This window comes from Aythya ferina (assembly GCF_964211825.1).
Source record: "Aythya ferina genome assembly, chromosome: 9".
Taxonomy (NCBI): Eukaryota; Metazoa; Chordata; class Aves; order Anseriformes; family Anatidae; genus Aythya; species Aythya ferina.
The window spans coordinates 28,242,769-28,269,332 of NC_140305.1; the positions used below are offsets into that span (position 1 = coordinate 28,242,769).

Below are 26,564 nucleotides of genomic sequence, written 5' to 3' on the forward strand. Positions count from 1 at the left end.
ACATCCTTCAGACATCAGAGGAAAAATGGAAACTGGATAACAAGTTAAACTCTTCTGGACATAATTTGTAACTTTTTAGTAATTGAAGTCTATGCATCTGTCTTTTGCCTTCACATTTTTTGGTACTGTAGGAATTTAAAAAGTTTTCTTTTGAAGATGTGCCACCTACAAGAAAACGATCTAAGTATTCCAGGTCTGCATGCTGGTCTGCACTTTCAATTACTAACACGTGCTTTCCTTGGTATTCTTCTTATAAAGAGATGGAAAATACTTTGTGTTCTGTACAGCTTGTTGCTTTGGTTTATAAACTCCTTTCAGCAATACTTGCTGGGAAGTGTACAAAGGCACTTACAAACATTCTGTCAAAAGCACAGTGTGGCTAAGTGATACCACATTGTAATATGCTTATGCTTGAGACAGAGAGAAACCTGTAGTGAGAATTCACTCAAATTGGTAGACATACCTTAAAAAATCTGCTGTACTTTTCTACATTCTTACTGCAGATCTATTATTTCTGTTCTGAGCAGATGGCTTAGAACATTAGCATAATGGCTTTCTTATAACATTAGCAGTGTTTGTTTTCTCACCAACATTTAAAGCATTGCTTTTTAAATGTTGTATAACAAAGGCATCTGAAGGCATTTCTTTCTTTGATGCATCACGTTAAGTTTACATAAAACTAATAATACATGGTAGGTGAGTTTCTGTGTTTACTTACAAAAGACCACAAAATTCAGTGAAGTTTCTTGAATGGAAAGGGAAATTTGTCTCTGATACTGAAAGCATATTGTTGCAGGTTAGCAAATACTCAGACTTGTTCGGTCTAACCTTTTTAAATATTTTACCTTTGTTGTTTTTCTAAGGAAAGGGCAAAATTAACAGCAGTCTTTTAACTATTTTGTTGTTGGAATGCCAGATGGAAAATGATCAGCCTCTGACTGAAGACAACCAGAAGCACTGCATTTTTTATTTCTTCATGAGTGCTTCATAAATGCTATTTACTTCAGTTCTGAATCTGCACATGGATATGTTGTCTGCCCAGTCTAAAACATGGCCTTTTCCAACTGATTGATAAACTATTACGTACCTACTACCAGTCAGCTCCGTTAGTGTTTTAGAATCAGACCCTGTGTGGAAGGAGAAGTATTTGTGCAGCCTCGTTTTTGGCACCAGATGTAGATCCCTGAATTAGGAGACTAAGCTCCATGGGCTTCCTGTAAATGAAAGGAGGCAGAGAGCAGCTGCAGTGCACCCAGTTTAATGATCAAACTACTGCCTCACTTAAGTGACTAAACTGTTCTCTGTAAATGCCTAAGTCCAAGGTAAGGAAGCTAGTCTGCGTTAATGGCAGTCACTGGAAAGTCACTGAAAAGAGATGGCAGTATGTGTTTTGTGTGTGTGTGTGTGTTTTTTGGTTTGGTTTGGTTTGTTTCTTTGTTTTTGTGTAGCAAAATTTAAGGGAAAAAAATAGATCCTTATAAAAGTTTGTCTTTTGCAATTATTTTTAATTAAATTCTGATTGTTTTGTAGTTTTTCCTCTATTCTACATTATGCAACGCTCAGAAACATTTTTATTTTCATCCTGATGCCTTCAGACTGTTTTAAAGAGATTTCTTTTGTCATTGTAGTTTTGCCTGATTGGTGAGAACAGCCTGATCTTCATTTAAATGCTTTTTAAATTTTACAGTTTGCAAGTTATTCTGAAAACAAACAAAACAAAACAAAAAGCTTATAGTTTTCTGTAATGTCTTCTGTATCAATTGACTTGAATTTATAGGTGTGAGTTACTTCAAAAACCTCGTTACTTAAAAACCTTAGCCATCACAGAACAATTCAGGTGGGAAGGGGCCTTGAGAGGTCTGTAACTGAACCTTGTGCTCAAAGCAGTCAGCTTTGAGGTCATACCAAGCTCCTCAAGACTTCATGCAGTCAGGTCTTGAAAACCTTTGTGACAGATTTGAGGTTCCTGGTGCAGTTCTTAGCTTTCATTAGACTGGAGCCTGGCAACATAAATAAAACGAGTGCTGAATGGTAGAGTTTTAGAATGTGTAATATGTACATAATAATAGACAGTGATTTCTGGCAGAGGAAGAAGGTTGCTATATATACTTTTGTCTGCTCTTGATACCTGCACTTTCACCTGATTATATAATGTGTAAATACAGACTGTAAGAAAAATAAAACATCGTGGCACATCTGTGGTAGAAGCTGGTAATATTATCTCCATTTAGTAGGTCAGGTTTTTCAGGCATAAGACAATGGAAGGCCCAATGTTAATCTGTTCATGGTCAACGTATGCATTGATTCTAAGAGATGAACCATACTAACTTACTGAGTTAAACTCCAAATGGAGAATTGTTTGATGTTTTTTTTCTTCCTACTGAAGAAGAGAAAGCTTCTTGCCTTAGAAGCTTACTCTGTCAATCAACTCTACATAGTTGGACCAGGGATCCAGAAGGGAGGTTAGACCAGGTGATCCAGAAGTCCGTTTCAACCTCAGCCATTCTGTGATTCTGTGATGAAATTCCACCAGTAGATACGATCCAAGTGATATGAGCAGGATACTTTTAACTATTAAATACACTGGTTCTGTAATGTGAAAGCCATTATGTATTACACAATAGAGTTTAATGTGGAGAATCTCTTACACACTGACAACTGTTTCTGTTCTAGAAATTCATCCACAAATCTAAAAAGTTTAGCTTTCAGCTGTATTGCTCTAGGTAATTGAACTGGGTCTGGACAAACAGGTTTTATGGCACTTTGCATCTGCTTTCCTGTTTTTTTTTTGAGTCAGTCAGGAAATCCAACCAATAAAACAATGCAGTATACCTGTTTAAGAGCAATAAACACATGAAGCAAGGTTTCCATATCCTGCCAGGATAAAAGAGGTGTAGCTACTATTGTTTGAAGATGATAAAATACAGTTCTGGTTACTGTGTCAAAGTGATCTGGAGATAGGAAACCCCTAAGGTGTTTAAAAACAGTCAGTATGTATTTTAGTGACAACTATCATACATTAAATGGTCTAGATTTTGCAATACATCGTTTGCATTGGCTGGAAGTGTGGCAACAAGTAGGTAACATTGACAGGAACACATTTTCCCCTTCAGTAGCCCATACCCACACACCACCTACATGGTGGAAAGGCTTCCTGTTTCAGGTCATTTTTAATTACCGGACATCCTGAAAGAAGCTGACACAACCCAGTTATGGTCAATGTGAATAATTTTGGCACCTGCTTCTGGTTAATAAAATAGTTCTTACAGGAGAGCTGGATTTGTTGTAGGGGACTAGTACATTCTGTGGGAATATCAGTTTTACAACACAGCTCTGGGAAAGACTTTTCTTTGTTGTTATTTATAATTAAAACCAACAACTGATTTCAAATTGAGAATTTGCATGTGTTTTGAAGACAGAGGCTAGCAGCTATAGAGCTTAACAGAAATTAACTTCAGTATCAGGTAAATTAAATTCAGATGTGTGTATGACACACAGAATCACAGAATGTTAGGGATTGGAAGGGACCTTGAAAGATCATCTAGTCCAATCCGTCTGCTGGAGCAGGAACACCTAGATCAGGTCACACAGGAATGCCTCTAGGTGGGTTTTGAATGTCTCCAGAGAAGGAGACTCCACAACCCCCCTGGGCAGTCTGTTCCAGTGTTTTGTCACCCTCACTGTGGAAAAAGTTTCTTCTCATGTTTAAGTGGAACATCCTGTGTTCCAGCTTGCACTCACCGCCCCTTGGCCTATCATTAGATGTCACCAAGAAGAGCCTGGCTCCATCATCACACTCACCTTTACATATTCATAGACATTAATAAGGCCACCCCTCAGTCTCCTCCAAGCTAGAGACCCAGCTCCTTCAGCCTTTCCTCATAAGGGAGGTGCTCCACCCCCTTAATTAACCTTGTGGCTCTGTGCTGGACTCTCTCAAGCAGTTCCCTGTGCTTCTTGAACTGAGAGGGGCCCAGAACTGGACACAATATTCCAGATGTGGTCTTGCCAGGGCAGAGCAGAAAGGGAGGAGAACCTCTCTCAACCTACTAACCACAGCCCTTCTGATACACCCCAGGATGCCAGTGGCCTTCTTGGCTACAAGGGCACAGTGCTGCCTCATGGTCATCTGGCTGTCCACCAGGACCCCCAGGTCCTTTTCCCCTATGCTGCTCTCCAACAGGCCAGTTCCCAATTTATACTGGTGCCTGGAGTTGTTCTTACCCAGGTGCATGACTCTACACTTGCCCTTGTTATATTTCATTCAATTTTTCCCTGACCAACTCTCCAGCTTGTCTAGGTCTCACTGGATGGCAGCACAGCCTTCCGCCATGTCAGCCACTCCCAGTTTAGTATCATTAGCAGACTTGCTAACAGTACGCTCTATTCCCTCATCTAGTTGTCAGTGAATATATTGAGTACCTTGTCCCATGAGATTTCCCCTAGCAGTTGGTTGAAAAGGCCAAACTTCGCCCTAATGAATTCCACGGTTGTGATTCTGGTTTGTATTCTGTTTCTGCCACATGAGATCCCAAACTCCACCATCTCATGGTCACTGTAACCAAGGTTGCCATCAACCTTCACTGCTTCAGCCAGGCCTTCCTTGTTAGTGAGGACAAGATCCAGCGGCACTCCTCTCCTAATTGGCACACCCACCATTTGCATCAGGAATTTTTCATCAATGCACTGGAGGAACCTCCTGGACTGCAGATGGATGGCTGAGTAGGCCTTCCAGCAAATGTTAGCATAGTTGAAATCCCCGAGGATCTGTAATCAGGATCTGTAATCATAAGGCTGCTATCAGCTGCCCGTAGAAGGCCTCATCAACTTCCTCATCCTGATCTCGTGGTCTGTAATAATAGACACCCACAACAGTATCACCCATGCCAGCCTGTCCCTTAATTCTCACCCACAGACTCTCAGCTCACTCCTCATCTGGCCCTGGACAGTACTCAGTACAAGTAAGCACTCATATAAAGAGCAACTCCACCACCTTGCTTGCTGGCCTGTCTTTCCTGAGCAGGACATACCCATCTATGACAGTCATGTGAGCTGTCCCACCATGTAATCGCCACCTCTGTAATTGCCACGGGATCATAATTTCCTGATTGAACAGGGATTTCTAACTCCTTTTGCCTATTCCCCATACTGCATGCATTGGTGTACAGGCACTTCAGGGAGTAAGCTGAGCACGATGATTTCACCCTAGGGACTGCATGGTCCTAAGACCTCATGGTCTCCCTCAGTGCTACAGCACGGCCCCACTGGTGCAAGCCCAGCTACAACCCTATCCATCTTCGAAGCTGGTTTAAAGTTCTCCAAATGAACCCTGCTAATTCCTGTCCCAGAACCCATTTGCCCCTGTGAGATAAACCTTTCCTGCCTATTACACAGATAAAGACCTTTACACCAGCAGCCAACTGTCTAGTAAATCTGAAATGTTAAAAGTTGATGTGTTTAAGAAATGTTGGTATTTTTTTTCAAAATCTAGCAGTTTTTAATTTCAACATCAAGAGGTTCCTGTTGTTGTAAGCATTTCCCTTCAGGGTTAATAATAATCTAAACATGTGCTAGTGAAAGACTAGTCATTTTCACAGTTGAAAACTAGATGGAATGTAAAAGCTAAAGATTTCATGAAACAATTGAAAGCAAAAAAAAAATATTTAATACATATTTTAAATAATAAAGGTTATCAATAATTGGTCATTAACATCAATGCTGTCCTTCCTCAGTCAAGCATTCCCCACTGTTATTTGTTGTTTTTTATTAGGTGATTTAAAAGGAAGTACCTAAGTTCCTACATAGTCAATCTGTAAACTTCGAAATAATTTCCTGCTAAATCATAGCTTTGATGCTGCACCTGCATTTATTTTATTTTATTTTTTTAATCTTGACACATTGAAGACAGGAAAAAGTAGTTACATGTGCATATCATAGAAATGAACATTACGATTCAAACTATGAGAAATTTCTGCATAGCTATTTTCTGCCCAGAAATCTGAATAATGGACTCTATATGTACTGGGTCCATAAAGAAAGTACAACTGCTTAGTACAACTTTTTGGTTTAATACTTCACAGATTGTTGGAACAAAATGCACTAGAACTGAAAAGCAGCATTTTTTGCTGACCTTGTTGGAAGGCTAATGCTGTTTCTGGGAAATAAGTGAAACAAGCAGTTCTTTGTTGGCAGAAAGAGAGAGAGACGAGGAGGGGAGCCTAGTCTTTTTTTCCTCACAATATCGTGACTAAGTCAAAATTGTAATATGGCTGGGTTCTTTCTTTTTTTTCTTTTATTTTTTTCACTTCTATAGACGTGGTTTTCATCAAACGGTGTTGTGTAAAGGACACCAGGCACTGGCCAGCTCATATGAATTAGTCTCTGGACTGCCCATAAACAGCGTAGAGAAGAAGATCCTGAATTGCATCGAGACACTTCTGACCCTAAAATCATAAAAGTTGTTACAATCGGTTCAACACGTGTGTCAGAAACAATTTATGCTTGCATGTTTTGGCTTCCATGACTTGCAAATTGTCTTGCCCACAAAATAATCCTTGCCTAGTATGTACCCAGAACTTAGTATGTAACAGAAAGGTCTCACACAATGCCAGAAAACCTGATTTGTTAGAATACCATTATTAATTTAAAAATAAATAAGACCAATAAAATAATTGTTTCATGTTTCATCTAACTGGAAAAAGGGAATTACATAGGACTAATCAAGATGTGAAATAAGTCTTCATAATTCCATGGACTGCAGTGCGACTGTGACGAAATACTCCAGGTTTGGAACTTAGCTCTACATTTTTATTCACTTTAATTTGAGCTAGAAAGTTGTGTAACAGCTGTTTAATGAAGAGACTTATTTCATATTACAAAACAAATTTGTTTCTCCCAAGAGAACTGAATTCAAGGGCACCTTAAATCAGTCTGCTATAAGGATGACTACTTTTGATCTGCTATGTTATATCCAATCTCCTTTACCACATGGTGGTAGAATTTTTCTTCTTAAATTTTTTGTTTGTTTGCAGAACCTTAGAAATCTTCCAGTGGGAATAGCAAACCCTGCCTAGGGAATTTAAGCTTTCTGAAGACGTTAGTTATCCTTGGACCCCTCGGAATCAGTCCAGAAGTTCTAAGGCCTCCCAAAACACAGGCTGAAAAGAGCTGTTAAGGCATTACTTAATTATTAGATGTGTCATTGAACTGAAATTGGTATTCATATTGGGCAACCTAGTCTGAGCTTAAACTGCAAGTTTTTCTATTTTAACTCAAACTCTGTTATGTTCCTCATAATATTCTAATGTAAATTCAGAATTCAAATATAACAGAGCAGTCAATAATAAAGCCAAGTAAGTAGCACAAAAATGTGGCGTATGATTATATCCTATGGAACAGAGATTTGTAGAATGTTGTTGTACTGTTACGTTGCACACAGCAGTTGGCACAAGACCTTCCTTTGACTTGGCTGGGCTCATTCAAACCTTCATTGACAAAGAGTTATCAGCTACATACAAAAAAGTGTTACTGGACTTTTCAGTACAGGAATTCACTTGAGAATGGTAAAAGAGAATCAGTAACAGTTTGGGCTAGTTCCAGGAAAAGCAGTGAAGTAAAAGACTTTTCCCAAAATAAGCTTGCATTTATACCACCCAGGGGTGGTTTTTCCATTGTTGAGATTATTTTTATTCCAATTTGTGTATTTACAGATTCGCTATTAATTTTAAATCTAGGCAATATAAGACATACCAAACATGCCTGAAGATATTTTCAGGTACTATAATTTTTCATTATGCCTATGCATATCATTGTAGCTTGCCTTTCAGAAAAGCAACTTATTTTCTTCTCAAAAATATTTTTCTTCTTGTTGTTTGAAGAACTCACATAGTAAGAATTTGAAAGCAGTGAGAACTCTTGGTCTTGTAATATGTGATCATACTTTGCCACATATCTTTTGAAGAGATTCTGTCTGGATGGTGGTTTTTGCCCAGGTAGATAGCTTTGTGGGATAAGACCTACCTGGTGTTACATACAGTGTTTTGAACAGGAAATATGAGGCACGGAAGAGGGTAGGGAAGGGAAGCTGTAGAGGAAAAAGAGGGGGAAGTATTTTTAAGTGATCATAAGTGTTGCCACAATTGTATGGTAGATAAGTGTGACCACAGATTTTGTTGGTATTGATTCTGTAAAGAAAATGTCTAGAAGGATGCAAGTAATTATATATGAAAGCATGCATGCTTAATTATTAATTACTGTACTAACTAGGGTGTAATAATAGCAAGAATCAAATAGTCTGTTGAGACTTTCGGAATTGCCCTGTCTAAGGCAGTTTTAATTTGCATGGATTTGTAAACCTCAGTGTCATTTTCACAAGCATAAATTAGGTAAAAATACGTGATGATGCTCAACACAAAACGGGTCACAGAAGGAGTTTCCAGCAAAACTGAATCTTGCTTTTAATTTATTCTACAGAAGGTTCAACCATATTAAATGTATCATTTCAGAGCTTCCATAGTTTTTTTTGCCGCAGTGAAAGGAGGCAGTCATATTTTCTGTCATAAAATGTTGAGAAGCATACACAGGACCAGTATGATCAGATTGTTTAGCTTTACAATGTATAAAGATGTTTTCTGTAACAAAGAAGATTGGTTTGGGGTGATAATTTTTCATATTTAGCAAAATGCAAATCACTTGCTAGTTTATTTCGGTTTATGCCCAGATTTGTTTTGCCGTGGTCACTGTGTGCAGTCAAAAAGTTCGAGATATTAGACAACATCTGCAACCTCATCTCCGGTGGAGAAGCTGCCTCAGTGGAGTTGCAGTATGTCCATTTGTCTCTAGATCTGTCTTCCTTTTTTATCCAGACATCACTTGGGTAGAGCTTAAAGATTTTTTATATTTGTTTTGAATTATGAGTTCCGGCGTCCTGACTGGAAGGTACTGCAGGCTACACCAGATCAGCTATATTGTACCTGAACTGAAAGTCCAGCACTTGACAGAAACGTTTAGTGTCTAATGCATTTGCTGTGCTTTTGTACTGTGTTTAGCTGGGACGGAATTAATTTCATAGCAGCTGGTATGGTGCTGTGTTTTGGATTCCTGACCGGAACAGTGCTGATAACAGAGCAGTGTTTTGGCTGTTGCCGAGCAGAGCTTGCACAGTGTGGATGGAGGCTTTCTTCTTAACCCCACTATTTCCCACCACCACACACAGCTGCCCCGCCACCAGCAAGCTGGGATGCACCAGAAGCTGGGAGGAGACTGCTGGCTTGAATTGATCAAAGGGACATTCCATACTGCGTGGCCTTGTGCTCAGCCATAAAAGGCTACGGAAAGGAGGAGGAAGGGGGGGACATTAATGGTTGTGGCATTTGTCTTCCCAAGTAACCTGTGCAAGTGCTGAGGCCCTCCTTTTTAGGAAGTGGCTAAACTGCCTGCCAATGGGAAATACTGATTTATTTTTTTTTTTTATTATGCTTTGCTTGCATGCACAGCTTTGGTTCACTTAATAAACTGTCTTTATCTCAATGCACATTTTTTTCATGCTTTAATTCTTCCAATCCTTTCCCCCACCCCGTTGTGTGGGGCTGGGGTGTGACAGGGTGGGTGTTTAGTTGCTGCCTGGGGGTGGCCAACCCACCATAGCATGGTGACTGTGATTTTCAAAGCTCTGGATGGCTTTAGTGCACATTCAGAACACATTGAACAACCCCTGCCCAGTAAACTCCAAATTGTTGTATTTGTCCCATGTACTCAGATGCAATGTGCAACATATGCACATTTCTGCCAACCATCTCAAAGCTTTGTATCCAACTATTTGTGTAATGGAATTGTTCAGTCCACTAAGAAGTCCTTTTACCCTTTCTTCATCTGTCAAAACTCCAGTGGCAAATGCCATTGTTTGCAGCTTGAACAGCACTACTTCATTAGGTTTTCTGATGGATCAATCATTCAGTAGCTTTAACTGCTCTGCCAAACTGCAGGATTTCTGGGCTGTTAGTTCATTTAGGAAGACTAAGAGAGCTGGAAGTTTTGCATTAGTACTGCCAGCGCCTCTCTCTGTTGCCTCTGGATTTGTCTGTAACATGATGGCATTTCCTTTCTGTGCATCATTTATCTTGAGTATTCCAGCTACCACTAAGTCTGCAGGGAACCTGGAAAGATCACTTATCGTTGGTAAACTTAATTTATGTTCTTTGACCTGGATGTTTCTTTAGGTCTCCTGATTTTCTCACGTCAGAATTTCTTACAGATAATAGCTGTTGATGTAGGAAGCTGCAGTTTTCAGCACAAGCCTGTCTGTATTCATGTAGTATAGCTGTCTTTAACTTAGGAGCATCATGTAGCGAACCACAAATCTGAAACTGTGTGAAGATCTAGCCCAGGTCTCTTATGGTCCTCTCAAAGCTGGTGCTAATGCACTTCCACAGAATGAAGTGGGTGGCTCTGTGCTGCAGTCTGTGGGTTCCAGGAGGCTTTACTTGGGGATCAGATGACATCTACATTGCCTCTGGAGAAATCACATTGAAGGACACACTGGCATATCTGTGCTATACTCTCCAGAACTTCTGATTCTGGAAGCACATTGCAAAGAAAGTTTAGATATGTCTGCTTGCTTTCCACAGGCCCTGGAAGGATTTACTAGTGTGGGCTTTGCACCACCTACAGGTAATAAAGCTCTTTCTAGACCCAAACTAGGTATAGCACATGAGTAATCCATGCCTATTAGATATGGCTAGTCCTGATCTGCAGAAGTAATAAAATAAATCTGCACCATGACTAAACCTTACAGTTGGCACTTTCAGAATTCACTGTATTTCACTCCGGACCTATCTGGATGTTATCAATGCTGGATGCGATTCTTAACACTATGAACAAGAAGAAGCTAAGCATGGAGGTTGAAGACACATTCCACATGCCATAGCATTTGAACTGCTGGTATAGAAAAGCTCTAAAACCTAACACATTAAAGGCTTGTTCATAACAATGTATATTGCCTTTCAGTTGAACTGAAGCAGAAGAACACTTGCAAACCTGCTGTTATTTAATTACACATCAGTTCATTCCCAGACTCAGCTGTTTTATTACTGTACAAGTAACATTTTGACCCTTCAGATATATTTTTAGAACAGCTGAATGCAGCAGTTGCTGTGGAAAGTGCTGTGGAATGTCCCAGATTTTAGTTTCATTTTGTTTTCTATAATGAGTTGCATAACAGTTTTACACTATTTTTATTTCCAGTTAATATTTGTTTTGAGCTAGGTTAGATTAATTTGCATTATGTGTCCATGCACACACACACAAACTAGACCTGTCTTTGCAAAAGTAGACCACCTGGGTCCTACATGAGTCCTAAATTTGCCTGTGCAATGTGATTGTGATGCACTCAAGAATAATTCAAGTGGCACAGTGCTGTTATGTGGCTAATAAGATCTAATAAGATCAAAACCTGGGCCTTAACATCTGTGCATTTATTAGCTGGTTTTGAAAAAAAAAAAAAAAAAAGTGATTTTATCACTGTATCAATGCTACATTTTAAGATAGATTTTGTCATACATGTACTTTAGAAGATACCTTATCAAAACTATCTGTACTCATTTGAAAGCACAGACACATGGCTTCTCTATATTTGCTGTTTCTGAGTCTATTCATAAAGTCTGCTGCTAAGATAGGTGTCCGGTATTGAAAGTGAACGAAGAGTTACCTGAATTCCTTTTTTTCTTGAAGCAGCGTATGCTGGAGAAAAATGTGGTGTCAGCAGGTTCAAATGACATCTGGTGAATTTGTCCCTATTACTCAACTCAATGGCTTTTTAGAACTCATTCCAATTAGTGGCAGTTTTGAACAGAGCTGTTTCTCTCTGGACGTATGTCCAGAGGTTTCAGACCTACAAACCTCTGAGAAGAAAGGCACTGACAGGAACAGGAGCATTGCCAAATAACACAAATGGTGTGGAGTTGGTTGAGGATCGCTCCGACCTAGTCCTTTGCCTTCTATATATCTCCTGTACTGAAACTTGTAAAAAATTCTCATAGCTGTAGCTTTATCAAACACAGATGATGTAAGTCCCTTTTATTGGAAGTAGCATGAATTTTTGTTGTTTCTTAGAAATATAACCACAGAAAAAGGATAACATGAGGAGGAGGAAGCAGATGAATGTGCAAGAGGTGATAGCAGTCAATAACCCTGGTTTCATGTGGAAGCATGATGTCATTTGTGTGGATGCAGCTGTTTGTGAGCCACACATACACTGAATCAGTAAGAACGTTATATTGCTGCAGAGCTGCTTTTAGCTTGGATTATTTATTGAGCTGAATTTGCTTCTGAAGCTAAAATGTCATGCAGCTGCACTCCCAAGTGGTTCCATAGTGCTGTACCTACGTGTTGCTGGATCACCCAGAATTTAAAAGTCAGTTCAGATCTATGTGAGCACATGTCAATAAATTTGTCAAATGAAGCAAGGCAAAGTTTATGCTGGCTCAATGCCTGTGTACCTGCTTTATTCCAACTGCAGAAAAACAAGCAACACCCAATTTGGCAAAAAACTAACTAGCAAGAAGTCAACCTCTCTCTTTTTTTTTTTTTTTTCTTTTAATTTTTTAACTTGGGACTAGTAGAGTGAGTTAAGATCAATATTTTGCATTGTATGTGTATCATACATTTGATCCAGGCTTTAAAATCATCAACCCATTTCTTTCAATGCACACTTTCAAGAGGGATTGCTCTACCATATCCTTCAAGGTCAGTGATATGCACAACATTAATATCCGGGTCTGAGAAGCAGAGAACTGAGTTGAGATTTCTGTTTTCATATGGTAAGAGCAATGAGTGAAAGACAAAAAGGAAAATACAAATCATAGTCCTTTGGAAAGAAAGACATTGTACCTTTTTTAGGAAGTATTTTAGTACCTGGGATATTCTTGTTAAAACAGTAGAGCTTTGTTAATTACATTATTGCCTCACTAGTGAAAGAATCCTTGCACAAATGTCAATTTTAAAGCAGTATGTGGGTATCACTTGTTATCCAGACTGGCTTTAGGCACTGTATGTATTTTTTACTGGAAATGTGGAGGAAGAAAAGAACTGTTCATTCTATGGCACACAAAAGGCATTGCATTGCTGAGAACTGATGTATTTTACTCAAAAATAAAATGGAGGTCCAATCAAACCTAACTCTTAGAGTAACTTACTTTTCTTTCTACCAATACTAACCATTGTCACATACTATCAACAAAATGGAGGTACAAAAGAGGCTGTGCAGCCACCCTGCTTTGTCTCATTTTCCTCCTGTTTTTTTCCCACTACAAATAGGGAAACATCTTCAGAGAGATGGGATGTTTCTGTTTCTATGTACAAGTGATACCTCCTGGTGAAAGTTCCAGTTGATTATTTTGGCTTTGTGGCATGATTACCAAAAACATCTAGCTAGCTCACTGCATGTTATAGGTACACATTTATAGAGAAGTTTTCAATTAAAAAGTTTGCATATCATTTACTACCTATGACTAGGTAAATATTTGAACATACCAGGATCATAGAATCATAGAAGGGTTTGAGTTAGAAGGGACCTTAAGGATCGCCCAGTTCTAACCTCCCTTCCATGAGCAGGGACAACTTCCACTGGATCAGATTACTCAAAATATGACTTTAAATACTTGTTGTATCTTAAGTATTTAAATTTCATACACATATAAAATATTTCAGATTATTTATTAAGCAATTACTAGTATCAGATCTTGCCAGGTAGCATAGTTCTCTCGATCATTAGAAGTAAATAATTCTAATGATGCTATACTCACTGTAGATGAGCAATATGTGTCGTAGGCATTCTGTTACCTTAAAGTACAATTGTTCTTAATCAGACTTGATTTCTTTTCTTTCCCACAGTTATGAATCACCAACACCAAATAACACACAGCACAGCTATCTCACAGCAAAGTCGTCCTCCCCAGACCCCACAGCCAGGGCTGTTGAACATGCCCAATGCACTGACCACACAGCAGCAGCAGCAGCAGAAGTTGAGGCTCCAGAGAATCCAAATGGAGAGGGAGCGAATTAGGATGCGTCAGGAGGAGTTACTGCGACAGGTAACACCAAGGATACGCTTCTATTCTGTTCAAGAGCTTTTGGTTCGATGCATCCAAATTTTTAGCAGGTACAATTAGTAGCACTGTTAATTTATGTCAAGGTTAAACATTGCTTTAGGTAAGGATAACCAAAAAACTAATACAAATAGAGTCTTCATGAACAGAGAACATTTCATTTTTTCTCTCAACTAGCATTGAGCAGAGCACAAAATGTCATATAGCAGTTCTTGGAAAACAAAGTATAAGGAAAGAGACTCAAGAGTCACAGGCCTCAACTGTTTCTTACTCTCTATGATGGCAATGTAAAGACCAAATTCTGTTTAACAGCTGTTTATAAATCTAGAACAACTATCACTGGTTATTTCTCAGTCTACTTTGATTTCCGTAAAAGACCATGTTCATGCTTCATTGAAGATAAGGCAGAACATACAGGCTTGTTCTTGAATCTGATCCCAGTTTTATAATTTGCAACCTTTACCTTTAATTGAAATAAAAACACATTCATATATTACATGAGTACCTCAATTTTGCTGACTTTTCAGAGATGTGTTTCTGTAGGTGTTTTGTTTATTTTTCTATTTCATAAGTTTTAGCTCTGTATAATGACTCACATTGAATAAAATAGATAGGTAGTTTCCTTTACACTGCCTTACGGAAATAAACAGAGTCTTTTATTCTGCTAGAGACCACTCTACTGATGATATTGTGCTTTGCACAGTATATTAATCAGCTTCCTTAGAGAAAATAAACAACCTGTTTCCATTAGGAACAATGTGAACTAAGTAAATTTTACCAAGGATATCACCATTATGGCCAGTGACCTTGTAAACGCTACAGTTACAGGTCCAAGTAGCTTTGAAAATGGTGACTTTCACAAAAATCAAAGAATCACAAATTGGCCTCACACTAGACATCATGCCACTGGTCACCACTCTCTGGGCTCAGCCATTCAGATAGTTTTCAAACCTCACCTCATCCAGCCCACACATTAACAGCCTCTCTGTGAGGAAAATATAGGGGACAGCGTCAAAAGCTTTACTGAAGCCTAGGTATACAATATTCACTGTTCTTGCCTTTTCTCCCAGGCCAGTCACATAATCATAGTTGTTTATCAAGTTGGTCAAGCATGACCCTCTTGGGGAATCCATGCTGACAACTCCTGATGATTTTCTTGTTCCTGGAAATGTTTTCCAGGATTAGCTGCTTCATCATCTTCTCAAGGATCAAGACGAGGCTGATCACTCTGTAGTTTCCTGGGTCCTTCTTCTTGCTCTTGTTGATGTTAGGAGAGACATTTGCTTTCCTCCAGTCTTTAGCCACTTCTCCCAGTCACCATGTTTGATCAAAGCTTATCAAGAGTGGCCTCACAATGACATCTGCCAGCTCCCTCAACACTCATGGCTACATCCTATCAGGGCCCATGGATTTAGTATGTCCAGCATGCATAATTATTCCCTGACCTGGTCCTTTTCCACCAAGGGTGCATCGACCTTGCTTCAGTCTTTTCTTCTGGTCTCCAGGACCTGGGATTCCTGAAGGCCAGTCATTCTGGTAATGACTTTGCCAAAGAAGGCATTTGGTAGCTCACTTTTCTCAGGTCCTCTGTAACTGGGTGGCCAGTGTAATTCAGCAGTGAGCCCGTATTTCCTCTGGTCTTCCTTTTGTCACATATGTAAAGCCCTTCTTTGTTGTCTTTTACATACCTAGACAGATTCAATTCTAAATGGGCTTTAGCTTTCCTGATGTCATATTTGCATGCTTGTACAATGTCTCTGTATTCCTCCCTGGTCACCCGTCCTCATTGACAGCCTCTATGAAATTAATAATTCTGTGGAATTACTATTTCATGTCTGCAGCTCTTTTGCCTTTGGGTCATTTCAGGGTAACAATTGTTTATACTGTATTTATAAATACAGTGTGACCAGTCTTGGCAGCACTTAAAAACATGTTTGTGACCAGGATAAAGATGACAATAGGCTGAACTTTTCTGATGTGTTAGAGTACCTTAAGTTGCTGTAATTTTTGGAAATGGTAGTGACTTCTGTAGAATGCAAAAAGAAACTTAAGAAAAATCCTCACACTTAGATGACCTTTAAGGGAGAGTAGCAGAGTCTGTGTAAAGGATGGGTAGCCACAAGTAAGTGAAGAGTGGTACTCACTCTTGTTCTGACAAGTTGGAGGAGAATTAGTGAGAAAAAATATATCAGTGTTGAAAACAGACTGGAACATCTAAATGACCTCTAGTAGGCATTGTAGGGTAGCAAAGAAAAGGGGACATACCCACTTAGTGGGTGTGAAATAGAGTTCTGGATGATCAGAGCAGATCTATCAAAAGGGAAATATACTCACAAATAATTTGTTTTATTTTATAAGCAGCAGTCATGAAAATCTTGAATTAGTGACCAGTGTTTTGGTTTCCTCTCGGAAAAAAAAAAAGAAAAAAAAGAAAAAAACAGGAAAAAAAAGCAGAATTGCAAAAATTTTAGTGAGAGTATTTGTAAAAACAGTTTATGATAATATATTTGCAACATTTATATTTTTACTCTTTTATCTCTTTCCTCTAAATGTATGTATAAGAACTTAAAGAAATTATCTTTAACAAAATTAATTAAAATTCATTTATAGTTTTTGAATCTGTACAGCACTATCTAACAGCATTTGAAAATAAAGAAAAAAGAAAAAAAATTAAATTATGTTCCTTTTATAAATCCTGAGGAAACACCTATTTTTGCATGTGATTATTCCCAACATCTTTGGTGAATATTTGTACATGCTCAAAGTTAAGCATGTGCTCAGTGCTCTTGCTGAACAGGCATGTGAAAGGCAGATACAAGTCCGTTAATGTCTCTGAAATTTTTTATCTACTTGTCTCAGGGCTGAATTTGACTTTTATGGTTCAGACCTGAGTCTAAAAACTGTGCCGACACCAATGTCTTGTGCCCATGATCAATTTCCATTTACCTTAATTTCTGGGAACTACATTACATTATATCACCTGTGTGTGCAGAATAACTGCGTTCAAGGTAGTGTTCTCTGACCTGATCAGTAATCCCAAGTCTTGCACATACATTCTTTACTATCAAGAGCTCAGAACGTAATAGTGCTGGCCATAGGAAGAGAGTGGACGTAATTTGCTCTGAGTTTAGTCATATTGTCATCATGCTAATAATGCAGCTAGCTATTTCTACTTTCTTTGGACCTGTTTTTGCTCCAGAGCAAGAGCAAATTAAGCTTCAGAACAGTTGAACCATTAACACAATGGCTGGTTTCCCTGCCCTGCTGACTGTTCTACTTTGAAACTAATACGTGTAAAACATTATGCAGCTGTGCTGTGCTTAATAAAGTCTTCAACTTATTATGCTTATTATGCTGTGTAGCACCCTGCACTAATGCTCTGTGTTTAAGATACGCATTATATAAAGCAGGACAGTATCACTTTGCATTACTAAAATTTCCAGAACTGGGTTAGCTTCTAGGAGACAACATATTTGCAACTCGAGGAAGGTAAGATGTAAAATCTATCCTTTGCAACAGAACTTTGTACACTTCCTGCCATTAGCCTGAATAGCAGTGAACCCTGGCATCTGAGAAGAATGTGGCAAATCACTCTGGAACAGGACCCTTTGCTACTGTTTTTGCTTTTTTAGTGTGACCTATCTAAGGGAAAAATGCTGACTAAAAGTGTGCACTGCTGCTAGGCGACTCCAAGGAGGTGCAGAGAGCTTGAGCAAGATGGGAGGAATTCTTTCAGTCTTTAACAAATCCGATTTCAGCCTGGCAGCAGCTGCTGGCTCCCTGTAGCCACTCCTGGCTGCAGCTGCTTGGGTGGAGCAGCATACCCAGCCTGAAGGAGCATGTGGTCCTGGAGGCACTCTGCTTAGGGGATTTGTTTACTGCTTTGTCCTTCTCTGCATTAGTTGGTAAAGCCGCTAGAACAGCAAACTCAGTGCATGCAGGAAGGGCGTTGTGTTTCAGCAAGCCAGTATGACTGAACTTTCCTTGCTCAGTTTTGTCATTCTGGAAAGAGTTTTCTTTCTTACTGGTTTGTTTTTCTCAGCTTTCCAAAGGAAATGGGAGAAATCTGCTTGCTGCCGAAGAGCTTTCTTGGAAGTTGAAGTAACTAGAGTTGATTTCAGTAAAAAATCTCTGAAAGTGTCATATAGGAAAGATATCCAAGTGCTCTTCTCTTCATGTACAAATGCCATCTTTCAGCTCATCTGGAAGGGCAAGAATAGTCACAAAAAAGCAACGCATCTCATAGGTAGCTTTCTAATCCCCTTATCCTATTCCATAAATGTGTGTATGGAAAGGTACAGGGGCTCAAAAGCAGCTGTGGAAGGAGTGGTGTATGGGGACACAGATGAAAATTTATCACGGTTTTGTGGCTCAAGAATAGAAGGTCACTTGCATGCTACAGCCTGCACAGAAAAATTTTATTACTTTATTTTTAGTAATAGCATTTGATTTTTAGAAATGACAGCCAAGTGCTAACAAACATGTATTTTACATATTGTCAAACTAGGGGAAAGGCTTTTATTTCTTCTTTTTGTTCCATTCTTACCTTTTTTAGCGTGGAACTCTCTCCAGTAAGATTTGAAAATTCAATGCCTAAGTATTAAAGACATGAACTTTATCTCTGGATTGGACTTTTAACAAAAAAAAATCTTGGCAAAGTATGTCCTGCATCATTTCCGCTGTCTTCCTTTTCATCTTTCTTCCTGTATCTTCCTGTATTTCTTTCTCCTTCCTTCCTTCCTTCCTTCCTTCCTTCCTTCCTTCCTTCCTTCCTTCCTTCCTTCCTTCCTTCCTTCCTTCCTTCCTTCCTTCCTTCCTTCCTTCCTTCCTTCCTTCCTTCCTTCCTTCCTTCCTTCCTTCCTTCCTTCCTTCCTTCCTTCCTCTATTTATTTCTCTATTTCTTTCTCTCTGTCTTGCTAGTGTTAGTTTTGCTTGTGTTGTTGCAGTTGCTATTTACTTCTTATATTTAAAAAAGTATTTTCACCATCTTCATGTAGACAGTTAAAAAAGCAGGTCTGCCCATTTTCTGAGATTTGTATATTTTCACAGACATACATAAGCTATCATGCGTAAACTATTAAAACTATTCAGTCTGTGTATTTTTAGCATTTATTAAATAATTACATAATCTAATGGAGATTACTATTTATCAGTCAGTTACTGGCAATTTGATTATAAGTGAAGCATTATGATAATGGGCACCAATAGATTTTAGTTCCCAATGCATAATGGTTGCATTATTAATGCAGAGACCAGACTGGTCCTCCTTAGTGAACAAATCAATTGTAGTAGTAAATCAATTGTAATAGTAAAGCATTACATTCTAGCCTCAAAAAATTGTTTATTTTTCTGTATTTGGGAGAATAATTGAGTGACCGATTCAGCAGAGAAAGGTTTTGTACTACACTTTAAATAAAGCATTTATTTTCCTTATTTCATAAAAATATGTAATAATAATTAGGTTGATTGAAACAGGTTTACTGATACAGCTTCAGTATTTTTAAGGTCTTGGGATGTTTGGAACATCTCTGTGGAGCCAAACAATAATTGTATTAGAACTCTGTACCACTAGATGTCATGGTTGTTTCATGGAGCTACAACAAGGAGGATTTATCTTCCAGGAAGAGTTGAAAAAAGTTTCCTTTGGCTCTAATTGCTCGTTTGTCATTTTTAAGACAGTATACAAGAGACAGATCATTAGGCAGATACTTATTATTAAGCAGAGGGTTTGTTATTGGATTAAATTCTTGGTTGCAGTGGTTTTCTTCTAATTTGCTAAGTACTTTATGGTTCCAACTTGGATTATTCTGCTTTGGTATCTAGCAAATTATATCATCTAGTTTGTCATCAGAAGGGCAACAAAGATAGCGAAGGGTCTGGAGGGCAAGATGTATGAGGAGCAGCTGAGGTCCCATGATTTGTTCAGTCCAGAGAAGAGGAGACTGAGGGGAGCGGGCCTTGTGGTGGCGGGCTGCTCTCTCACAAGGGGAGCAGAGGGGCAGGCACTAGCTCTGCTCTCTGGGGACAGTGACAGGACCCAAGGGAATGGCATGGAGCTGGGACAGGGGAATGTCAGGCTGGATATCAGGCAGAGGTTGTTCACTGAGAGGGTAGTTGGACACGAGAACAGGCTCCCCAGGGACCAGGTCACTGCACCAAGCCTGCTGGAGTTCAGGAAGCATTTGGACAAAGCCCTCAGGAATGGGGTTTAATTTTTACTTAGTCCTGTGTGGAGCTGGGAATTGGACTCAGCTATCCTTGTAGGTCCCTTCCAACTTGGGATATTCTGTGATTTCATAGTTCTAACTCTTGCCCAGCAGTTTATACTGAGAGCAATTTCACTTAAGGTAAGATGTTAGAAGAAACACATGAGAGATTAAATTTGATGTTTTAAATTGTTTTATTATTCCTACTCCAGCTCTCAGAGTAGCCGACCTCACTGAAAAGTAAACTGAAATTATAATTTGAATGTTGCACAGCTCTCATAGACACGTGAAAACCCTCAATTGGATTTAGCTGGCCCTTGAAGTGTGGACAGGCAATTAATAATTGGTGGTAATGTGCAGACCTATCAGTGTTTATGGTGGGGCAACATACAAGTTGTCCTAAATTACAACATAGGTAGTTTGACTTTGTAGCTATTATCTCTGTGGCTGCAAAGCTGTAGAGTTGTCATCAGTTACATTGTTTAGAATTACTTTCCTGAATAAAAAGAGGTATATATATTGCAGGTTCTCTTTTGTGAGACTGCAGTGATTCTGAGCTGTTGGAATAACCTTTCTCTTTTATTTATTTGCCTTTTCAGGAAGCTGCACTGTGCAGGCAACTTCCCATGGACTCAGAAAACATGACCCCAGTTCAAACAGCTGTGAGCACAGCAGCCATGACACAAGACATGAGACCTGTTACAAATAATGGATCTGATCCTTTCTTGAACAGGCAAGTTCATGTCCTCCATATTAGACAATCTACACTTTTAAAGTTGTCTCTCTAAAGCAATTTCTGTTTCTATTTATAGTGGGCCATACCATTCCAGGGAACAGAGTACAGACAGTGGTTTGGGATTAGGGTGCTACAGTATACCAACAACACCTGAAGATTTCCTCAGCAACGTAGATGAGATGGATACAGGTAGAATAACCTGATTTACCTTAAAGTATAATGATATTAACAATGTCTTATTATAGCTAATAATGTTTTATAATTGTGTAATTTTTTAAGGTAACATTTGTAGAGGATAGGCATTATTTTAAATGCTTATGGGAAACAGGGAGGATAATTTTTATATTAAGTGTGTTGTTTTAAATTACTTCTAAGAAGAGTTTGGTATAAAAATTCTTCTTTACTTTTCCCAGGAGAAACTATAGCACAGACAACAATGAACATAAATACACAACAAACACGTTTCCCTGATTTCCTCGACTGTCTTCCAGGAACAAATGTTGATCTTGGGACATTAGAGTCAGAAGACTTGATCCCTATCCTGAACGATGTGGAGTCAGTACTCAACAAAAATGAGCCCTTCCTTACATGGCTGTAGTCATCCATTATTCAATGCTGATTCAGCCTATAATGTAATTCAGAGTTTCTTTTTCCTCTTTAGATAGAGGTAGAATATCTGAAAATCCTCAGAGATTACTGCGTTAATGACTTTTGTTAGTTTAATCTCTGCGTGGGTTTGATTGACACTAACTTAAATGTAAAATACATATATGGATACACATACATAAATATCATACATAAATATGTATTTCTTCCTCTTCAGAAGAGCACACACTAGTTTACGCATTTGTATAATTCTTTTACTTTTCAGATCAGGCAGAAATGTTTCACTTTAAGGACAGAAATTTAGTATCATTTGTGCATGTCCATGACTGATCTTCTAGGTATTGATTAACATCACAAACCCTTAATGAATCACAAAAGCTAACTACTAGGTCACTTGGTTCAGAAAACCAGCACAGCAACAGACCATGTAAGCAGTTTTATTACTATATTTATGACAATACTATCAGAGGCTTTTTTATCAACTTCTTTAAGCTTTAAAAATATTTTTTATTATTAGCAAAACTGTGCTGTGTGGACTATAGATTAAATCTGATCCATATCAGCCATAGTAATTCTCATTATATATTTGTAAAGGCACAAACAGTACTATTGCAGGTTTGTTTGTTTGTTTTTTCAGTATATTACTGTATAGTTTTCAGGTAGTAAATATGCTTTCGTTTTTAAAGTACCAGGATTGTTCAGCAACAGTTTCACACTGCTATAGTGTTGTAAAATAAAACAGACAGGTACTAACTGCACACTTTTTAAAATAATGTGTTACAAAAAAGCAATTTTTAATGGATCTTAGATTTTGATGTTTATTATATTAAACACTACAATTTTGTAAATTAACACATGAACAAACAATTTTTATGTATAAAAATCTGGCAAATAATGCAAAAAGCTGCTGTTGAAATCAAGACAGAAAAATGTGGCACAACTTGGTAATATCATATGTAGTGGGAAAAAGTGTTCGCTCATACTGTTTTCAGTAATGTGCTTAACTGACAATGTCAAACTGTACATGTAGTTGTATACATGAAAAAAGATGGTAACTTTATCAGGGCAAAGCTAAGCAGTATTGTTACTTGTCTTGTAAAGTTGCATAGTTCTTAAGTCTTTCAGTTACTGTAATTTGTGTACAGGACACAAGGCATAATGTTCTCTTTGCACTTCTACCTATTGTATATCCTACAAATACTTCTTTCTCAGAGGTTTGGGACTGAGAAGGCATCAAGGACATAAAGCATCTAGTTCCCCTGAAATGCAAATGAAGTCCTAAAATTCTTAAATATTTTGAGGATATATTATTTATAATCTATGAATTTAAGCTTTTTATATTGAAAAATGTCTTTTTATGAAAAGCGTGAAAACTTTTCTTTGAGCTTAATCTGGGTTGTGTAAAGAGAGGAAGAGATGTAGCACTCAGTGTAAATGTGTGTTTTTCAGATCTAACAACACTTAGTAAGATATTACCAATGAGCTAGAGTATTGATCACTAAAGACTTTTTTCCATCTGGTGGGATGAACGTAGGTGAAAAGGTCAGAGATGAAGTTATGGGAGCATGAGAAGGCTTGGAAGTAGAATGATTATGTAACAAAATTTGATCCATATTGGGAAGGGTCACTGCAAAATGGGATACACACCAAATAAGTCACCAGCATTCAATAGAAGACATAGTAGAACTTGATACAGTAAACTACCTTGCAGTTGATGAACTGATGAGTGTACATTATACCAAAAGTTGAAACCTAAAATTCTCACATCAAAATTTAGAAAAAGGAGAGGGAAGGCAACATCTTACAGTCATGGAGTTGTATTACATAATGAAAAGTAGCTCTTTTTGTATATATATTTTTTTTCTAATATAAAATGCAATGTGACAGCAGAGATATGTGTGCACAGAATTTAATTACTGAATGGTCACTGTGTTTCTTTCATTCTTTCGGGGGGTCTTCTTTGTTTGTTCATTTGTTTGTTGGTTGGTTTTGTTTCTTTTTTAATTTCTGCTAGTGCTGTTGAAGTAACAGAAATTTCTTTTCCACAAACAAGGGACCGGGCAGGGCTGACCAATGTTGCTGTAGCTATGATTAATCTCTTTTAAGATTACTTCAGGTTGTCAGCCACAGTGAAAAAAGGCTTTGTTCTTTGGCATAACTCACTGTATGAAAAACTGTGGTGAAAGAATTTTTGGTGTTTTGGCATCTGGTTGTGGTGCCAACTTGTAAGGTCAGCTCTTCAGCACTGCATTATTTGCCTAACAGACTGAAAGACATAAGTGCTAGAACAATTTAAAATAGCTGCAGATCAATGCTCCAGTATGATTCGGTTGATAAAGCTCATCATTAGATTATATTTAGAAAATGCAGTTTGTTAATTTGCTAGTAAGTAAGTACTACTGTAAATTTAAGTTTTGTCATAATACATCATATTCCAAGCAGGTCAAGATTTCATCTGGTGTGAATTAGCTAGCCTGTACTGGCTTCTGTTTGGCTACACTGATTCTCATCAAATGGAGGCGACAGCTCTTACAATGAAAACTGATACAGTTTTCTGTTGAAGTCACATACGTTTATCAGAATTACAAAGCTGGAAATTTGATTCCTCTTTCAAGTGTTTCAAGTGGTTAGGTGTCTATGTTCAAAAAGTTAAAGAGGTAAAAAATCAGAAACCGTGTCTTCCATATTCTGTAATAAAACAAGAAGGTGCTACTATGTGAAACATTATTGTCAGTGTAAAGCAACTACCAGAATCTTAGGTTGGATCTTTACTCAGTCATGAGCCAAACCATGGTTAAGTTAAAAGTGATTATTTATACTGTAAGCTTTTATTTCTTGTAATGGAGAGGATATATAAGATGAAGCACAGCAACAGCAAAATCTATTTTAAGTTCTTTTTTAAAAACAGTTTCTAGCTTTAAACAGGCTTATGGTAGAACTTTTATTCAAAGCACATTTAATTCTTCTGAAACTTAATTTTTTGTTGACAATATTTTACTGTACTATTTCAGGTTTTGAACAGTTACTTCACTAAATGTATGCCATCTACATGTAGAATAAATGCAGTATATGTGCCAGCTGTATAGCTGCACCATCACTGAGGGTGGCATACAGAAGTGTTGATGATACAGAGTAATGGAGTGTTGTTAATTACAGTTTGGTTTTTGGTAATACCATAAGAATGTAATTTGGGGAGGGATTGGGTTTGACTTTTTGAAAACAAATGCTATATGGGGGAAGGAGAGGGTTAAAATGTCTATTTTGAATACAGAAAAACATGAGCGTTCAAATAAACTTCTTTCCTAATATAGTGCATCCATGTACATGCTAATACTTTAACTTTTTATTTACTTTTTCCATCTTGTTATATGACGTGTTATATTTGTTATTAATTTAGAGTACCTCGCAACCGATTGTATGTATCAAAAGCAATCAGATCAAACTGTTGTATTGAGGGTTTGAATCTGCTTTTTATTATTATTATTTTATTTCTTTGATGTTGTACCTGAAAAATAAAATGAATTTTAAAATTCTGGATACGTATTTGTTTATTAATTATTTTTTTTTTTTCCTTTGAGGATTTTACTGTATGCTTCCTGGAGAACTGTACATGCTTGTAATAAAGGTAAAGGCATCTATTCTGTGGAAAAGATATACATTAAATTAAATGATTGGCACTTAGCAAAAGAAATGTTATTTTACGGTTTCAGTTTAATAGTAGTTGTTTTGGACATTGGTTACAATTACAGTTTTACATGTAATACTTCCAACATGCTCCCAGTGCCACCACTACTTGTTTCTTTTTGTGGTCCCTTGTAATTCACTAACACAATGGCTTGGTTACAATCTGTTTAATAAAATTTTCGCTAAGCAGAAAAGTCAGCACAGAGTCCATTTCCATTAATTTCTGTTTGGAGGACTTAAATAGTGCATTGGTCTCACTCTGATAAAGAACAAGAAGTTTCTCAAATTCTGCATAAAGAAAGTTACAGTCTTCTTTCCTAGGAAACAGCCATGAAACCTAAATATCATGTGCTTGTATTTGAATATCTTTTCTTTACTTTTACAGAATAATTCTGAAGATGTCCTAAACTTGAGTCTGTTGATGCCTAATGGTTTTAATGAGAGTTGAAATGCAGAAAAAGAGATCCAATCAATCAAGTGTACTCAGATTTTCAATAAAATTTTAAAAGGCTGCTGCAGAAACAGAACTCTGACACCATAAATAGAAATATTCACCTATGAATTGATGACTGATTTGAAACACTGTAAATAGCAGCAATAAAAGGATATGTTGTCTCAAAAAAGTTGTGCCAGGGGTGTTTTAGGTTGGATATTAGGAAGAACTTCTTTACTGAGAGGGTTGTGAGGCATTGGAATGGGCTGCCCAGGGAAGTGGTGGAGTCACCATCCCTGGAGGTCTTTAAAAGATGTTTAGATGTAGAGCTTAGGGATATGGTTTAGTGGAGGACTTGTTAGTGTTAGGTCAGAGGTTGGACTCGATGATCTTGAGGTATCTTCCAACCTAGACAATTCTGTGATTCTGTGAAAAAGAGGTAGTATCAGTCTCTTCCACAGTTTGCACAGGGAGTTATGCTATGGAATGTACTTGCAATGATCTGGAAAACAGGTGAAGAGTGAGGTGAAAAGTTTACAGATGGTATGAAATCATGCAGTATAATGAAGGCTAAATCTTATCACAAAGACATTTGGAAGTATTCCATAATAGAGAATGACATGGCATTGTATTTCATTTGAAATGTACTAATAAATTTGCAATAATGTCTAAGGGAAAAATTAGGCCTAACAAGGCATAAATAATGCTGTGCTTTGAAGTATCCATTATTGATTGGTAAAGAAATTTGGAAGTGACTGTGTCTAGTTCTGCAAGAGATTAGTTTTGTTATCAGAAGG

The 26,564-nt window shown here is 37.9% G+C and overlaps 1 protein-coding gene across 1 annotated transcript in view; it reads left to right on the forward strand.

The window, feature by feature from the left end:
• The window catches only part of WWTR1 (WW domain containing transcription regulator 1), a 63,961-nt gene extending 42,115 nt beyond the window's left edge, over positions 1-21,846 (forward strand). The window contains exons 3-6 of the mRNA XM_084529450.1: positions 13,888-14,087; positions 20,908-21,041; positions 21,121-21,233; positions 21,458-21,846. Of these exons, the coding sequence (XP_084385576.1) occupies positions 13,888-14,087; positions 20,908-21,041; positions 21,121-21,233; positions 21,458-21,642 (632 nt within the window). The 3' untranslated portion in view covers positions 21,643-21,846. The remainder of the gene's footprint in view (positions 1-13,887; positions 14,088-20,907; positions 21,042-21,120; positions 21,234-21,457) is intronic.
• Positions 21,847-26,564: the final 4,718 nt, after the last annotated feature.